At 45.7% G+C, this 6,000-nt stretch overlaps 1 protein-coding gene across 2 annotated transcripts in view; it reads left to right on the plus strand.

The window, feature by feature from the left end:
* The window catches only part of CHCHD3 (coiled-coil-helix-coiled-coil-helix domain containing 3), a 320,988-nt gene extending 319,698 nt beyond the window's left edge, over positions 1-1,290 (plus strand). For both annotated transcript variants that reach the window (XM_061582659.1, XM_061582658.1), the window contains one exon: positions 656-1,290. In XM_061582659.1, the coding sequence (XP_061438643.1) occupies positions 656-679 (24 nt within the window). In that variant the 3' untranslated portion in view covers positions 680-1,290. The remainder of the gene's footprint in view (positions 1-655) is intronic.
* Positions 1,291-6,000: the final 4,710 nt, after the last annotated feature.

Raw genomic sequence — 6,000 nt, forward strand, 5'->3', positions numbered from 1 at the left:
TGGGGAGGGAAAGTTCTGGCAACACATGCCTGAGATGTTTCTACCACCCAGAAACCATTATAGTCTTGTGTTTGGCTAGAACTCCAAGGAAGCCATTGGGGGAGGCAGGGGGCGTAGGATTGAAAGGACCCATATGTAACCAGCTGGCCTTAAAATGGCTGTCCGCCTAGGCGGGAATGTTGCTTGCTTCCCTGCCTGCAAGCCAACATGTAGGCAGCATGGTGTTCTAGCCTCTTTCATTTTCACACAGGATTCTTAAAGGATACTTTGAAGAGGTGATGCTGGCAAAGGCTTTCTGAATGTGGCTGCAAATTGCCTTTCTTTGGTGTCCTGGGGGCGGGGTGCCTTCTGCAGTATGTTGGCTCAGCTCACTTTCTCGAGACACCTGGAGCTCTTTTGGTCTGCAGACACCTCATCTGCCATGCGCTGGTTTTCACCTTGTGCTTTGCAGCTGGATCCAGATTGTGCCGTTTGAACGGGGAGCTGGTGCTTAATGAATCATTGCCCTGCCTTTGGGTACGCTATTGGGCTGGGTAACTTCTTACTTCCTTTTAGCTCTGTGTTTTCAGGCACACCATTTTCCTTCATAGTGGTGGGGTTGTGGTTGTTGCTGCTGCTGCTGTTGTTATTGCTGCTGTTGCTGCTTCTCTTGCAGAGCATGGTTGGCAGAGGAGGATAAAAGCCCCTCCGCATCAAGCGTCAATCCATCGACTCCAGTTCCAACAGCAGAATGGGGTGTTTTATTCAAGAGCAATCCGGCAGCCCATTTGCAGGGCAGGCAGTGTGAGAGAGCAAATCTAGAAGGGCCAAATCAAGACCAGCGGACAGCACAGTTCGATCAACGTGGCCAAGACCTGAATCACATTATGCTTGAGATCGCACATCTGAGGGCACCTTGTAAACCCCATTTACCAGTTACTGAAGGAAGAAAGGCAAGGCAAAAACCTTCTGCTGACCAATACTGCCATTTTCACTGCAGCCGCTTTTCTCGACGTGCTTTGGCCGCCTGCTGTGTTCTTCGAAACATTGCATTTTCCTTACATAATCATGAGGATGTTGGTTTAATTTATTGCCAAAATTATGTCACCAAAAGGGTAATCTGTCTTCCCCTCTGCTGGAATCATGTTTCTAAAACCTCCATTGCATAGGAGTTCATTGATTGCAAATTATAATTGTAATAAGGCATTTGATTATATTGTAACAGTAGCCTGGGATTGTGCTGTGCTATCACCAAGTACTGACAATTATGTTCTCTCAGCATCAATAATAAAACACATTTTGTGAAATGAAGAGATGTCTTTGCCTGGCTTGTTTCTCTTGCAGGGAGGCTCACTGTTGTAGGGCTCACTGGAGCAAGAAGCACTCCTACACGAGCCCCATGGAAAGGAGTGGGAGTGTCCACTAATTTCAGTAGGGCCCATCTAGAACAGTCGTCCCCCTTAGATTTCATGCCAGTCATATATCCTTTAAATTGCAAAGTGTGAAATGTAATTCTTTTAAACACATATTAGCATTTCTACACCTGGACGCTAAATGCATTTTCTTGGAACTTTCATGGGCTTCAGGAAGGGGCTTTTTTTCAGTCTGCTGCACACACAAACACCCACCCACCAGCCTAGTCAAATAATGTCTTGGGGTGGGAGCAGGGCCTTCTTGGCGGTGAGCCCAGGCTTGTGGAAAACCCTCTTAAAGAAGCCTGCCAGCACTCTACATTCTTATAGTCCAAAGGTTAGCATGTCTAAGCACTTTGAAGTCAGCAGTCTTAAGCATGCATAATTCCACATAAATCTAGCTTTTAATCTTCTAGGGGCAAGTCACAGCAGACATCTAATCTTCTGCTTTGAAATTTCCAGCAGACCTACACTTGTTAAAATTCGAAAGTTTAACTTGAAGCTCTGCAGAATCCAATGTTTATTCCAGCTTTAGAAAGACCTCTCCTCTAGTTATCTCATAAGTGTTCTGTCTGGGTCATTATGGCAACCCCACTTTATTTGTTAGGGTAGCATGATATTACTATAGCGCTCCAGTCATAGCACAAACCACTGCTGCTATCAATATCAATTGCATTGTCTCTCCTTGATCCTGTTAAATCACACCAGCAATTCCCCTCGTAGTGAAATTCTACACTATGCGTCTGGTACATTCCCAGGTAGGCCATTCTGAAGTTTAAATCAAGGGTGGGGGATCTGTGGCCCTCCAAATGTTCCTGAGCTACAACTCCCATCATCCCTGCCAACTACCAAAGGTGGGTTGGGCTGATGGGAGTTGGATTTCCCACCCCTGCTTAGATGCTCATAGTTTAGCAGATGCATCAAATAGATCAGCATTAGCTCTACAAAAAAAAGTGGTTCTTTGTCTCTAACTGGTGTTCTAGAAACTGCACCTCTCATGTGACTGCACATAAATGAATCCCTTCGTGATTCATTGGACATTGAAGGGCCTGCCCCCATGATTGGCAAGCGATATTAAGCCTGAGGATTGGCCAGGCCTTGTAAAAAATACCTGGAGCTTCATCTTCTGCCTGTGTCTGGTCAGCTGTCTGCCTGCTGCAATTCCAGCTGCTAAAGCTAGTGACCAACGGAAGTCTTGACCAAGAAGATGTACATTCAGACTGTTGATTTTGGCCCCTTAGTCCAGACATATTCTGTGTTGTAGATCCATCAACCACTCTTTCATTTGCAATTGGCAACTGATCACAGAAGATGCAACTGTTTTTAAAAAAAGAATACTATTTATTGTTTTATTTCAAGTATTTTCAAGATAAAAAAATATTTGCAATTGGTTTACAAAGCAATAGTGCAAGTCTACTTAGAACCAACCAACCAACCAATCAGACTAAAAAAGCACAGCATGGTACAAGTCCGGCATAAAACATGGGCAATTGGTTGTAAAAAGCCTTACAATGTTTTTTTTTAAAAAATGTCCAAAGCCCATCTAAAAGTGGGAAGAGAAGACCTTGGTGAATCTCCTTGGGGAGTGAGTTCTGCAACTGGGGAGCCACCAGTGCAAAAGCCCATATCTGGTGCCCATCAGTCAGATCTTAAGCAATGATAAGCGCAATAGGAGAACCTCCAGTGCTGATAAGGACTTGGACAGGTTCATGTGAGTGTAAGTGGTCCTTGAGATAATCTGGCACTAATCTATGTAGTGGTCAAGAGCATCACTTCAAGTTGAGCTTCCTGGTTGCCACATTTTGAACCAACTGCAGTTTCTGTACATTACAACTGCCTGGCTGTAACAAGTGCATGGGTAATTGAGGCTAGCTCATCAGCTGATTCAGTAAAAGAATCCCGGCTTCTAGTATCACATGGGTATCCAAAAATAACACCAGGCCCAGGTAGGGTTGCCAGGTTCAATCCCTGAGACTGATCCTGTATCTTTAGGAGAAGAGAAAGTCAGCCAAGCGCAGGTGTTCTTAATAATAATAATAATAATAATAAAATTTTATTTTTAGGCCGCCTATCTGGCTGAGTGAACAGCCACTCTAGGCGGCGTACATAATTAATTTTAAAATACAGTTATAAAATACACATATAAATACAATTATAACATATTCAGTTTACCCCCATCTGTACACTATAAAACTAAAATTAACTAGTGGTTCTATATGCCCGCTGAAATAGCCATGTTTTTAGTCCTTTACGGAAACCTACCAAGGAAGGGACATGGCGTAGATCGTATGGCAGAGAGTTCCAGAGGGTGGGGGCCACAACCAAGAATGCCCTCTCTCTGGTCTGCACCAGTCTAGCTGTTTTAACTGGTGGGACCGAGAGAAGGTCTTGGGAGGCTGATCTCGTCAGGTGGCATACTTGGTGATGCTGGAGGCGCTCCTTTAGATATACTGGACCGAAACCATGTAGGGCTTTAAAGGTTAATACCAACACCTTGAATTGGGTTCGGTAAACAACTGGTAACCAGTGTAGATCTTCAAGTACCGGGGTGATGTGATCCCGCCGGCGGCTATTCGTAATCAACCGTGCCACCACGTTCTGTACCAGCTGTAATTTCCGGACCGTCTTCAAGGGTAGCCCCACGTAGAGTGCATTACAGTAGTCTAAGCAAGAGGAAACCAGTGCATGCACTACCCGCGGGAGCAGATGAGCCGGAAGATAGGGTCGCAATCTTGCAACACTGTAATGGGAAAAACCACAAGGTGGAATTCTCCCCCCTACACAACTTTTAAAGATACAGAAGACCTCTTGGTTGCCAGGTCCAGCCTCCAAGAGGTCTTCTGTATCTTTAAAAGTTGTGCAGGGGGAAGGGAGAATTCCACCTTGTGGTTTTTCCCATTACAGTGTTGTAAGAACACCTGCACTTGGCTGACTTTCTTTTCTCCTAAAGATACAGCATCAGTCTCAGGGACTGCACCTGGCAACCTTAGGCCCAGAAGTCCCAAACTGCATACTTGGCTCTTGGGGAGGGGGGAGTGCAACTCCATCCAAAACAGATTGGATATCTCCACTTAGTACCACTTACAAACACAGGGAGTGGGGTCCTGCTGCAATGTCTTTAAATTATATCCAATTCATAAATCAGATCAACATAACAGCTACTACATATAAACATCCCCAATAATAATAATAAAAAAGTCTCTCTAGTGGCTCATTCCAATTCTTTTCAGATGTAATGAAGATAGTCTTCTGAATAAGATCCCCTGTTTTGCAGTCTTAAATATTGCGAGGCTTAAAGTTTAACCAGTGCAACTGTTTGGAATTGCATTCCTGCTGCCAGCCAGCTGTTTGTTAAAAAGCTGATCTGGCATGCGCCCAGTTAGCTCACAACGCGCTGCTGCTGCAGGGCCCTGTTTTGTCCATGTTGACAGAACCACGTGGACTTGCCAATGCACAGCTAGACAGAAGCCCAGTGTCCCGGGCTGGGAGTTTATGGGAGGCACATCCCAAGTCAATGCAGAATGAGGAGCATTCACATCCCTGCCTTATACACCACGCAAGGATAAGCCAACAGTGGGTGAGGGGGGGGGGCTTTTCAGCTGCTGCTTGCCACTTCCCATCTTCCACTCTCTGCACAGGAACAGTAGGTGTGTTCTAGAGCAAGGGTGGGGGAACTTTTTCATTCTTTTCAGGACAACTTGCCAGGGGCCGCACGCCAGTGGTGGGCAGGGCCAGAGGCAAAAGTGAATGGAGCAAGAAGTGTACATTTTACCTTCGTCTGGTTTCTATGCATGGCCACACGCCCTTCTCCATCCAGATGATCAAGAGGCATTATCGGACATTGAGGGCACATTCCAACCAGGCAAAAACACTTGGGGTTTGAAGCTGGACCAGTGAGGGGTGTGGGCTGGGGAGAGGAGTCCTGGAGGTACCCTGGACCTGAGAGTTCCCACCCCCTGTTCGACAGCATCAGTCTTCATCCTTTTCAGACTGTGGATCCAACCTAAAACACAGGATACTCTTTCAATTTTGTAACATAGCTCCAAGATTAAGCGGGCACTTGGCAATGTGCTCTCTGGTTGGCTCCTCACACCTGTGGGCTTACCTGGCGGCAGCAGTGGAGGACTGGAACATTACCATTTTAATTTCCCAGAATGCCTCAGGGCAATGCTACGTTGGGCACTCCATGGCATCATGGGAGATTAAAATGGCAGCTTCCCAGACCCAGCTGCCCAACTGGGGGGGGGGGTTCATGGCAGGTGTAACCACCAATGGACACCATCAGGGCACTTTTCTGCCTTCTCTTTTTTCCCCCCTTTAAGGACAGGAATGATCTCTAACAGAATTCTTAGGCTGAATTAAGGAGGCTTCAGTTCAGGCTGGTGATTCTTATATCACCACTTCCCATAAACACCCGTTTAAAAAAATCTAAGGTTTAGAGAGTATACGTCCTTCTAGCAACAGAAAGGGTAATCTCAGCTAAATATCTGCAACCATATTTATTTACCTGTTCTAATTCCCTAATTGGCAACATTTGAACTGCATTGTAATGTTCAGCCATATGCACACCTGCAGATCTCATTGGTATTCAGAAGAGCTTCCAGTCCTC

The sequence above is a fragment of the Rhineura floridana genome, chromosome 8 (genome assembly GCF_030035675.1).
Source record: "Rhineura floridana isolate rRhiFlo1 chromosome 8, rRhiFlo1.hap2, whole genome shotgun sequence".
NCBI classification, from domain to species: Eukaryota; Metazoa; Chordata; class Lepidosauria; order Squamata; family Rhineuridae; genus Rhineura; species Rhineura floridana.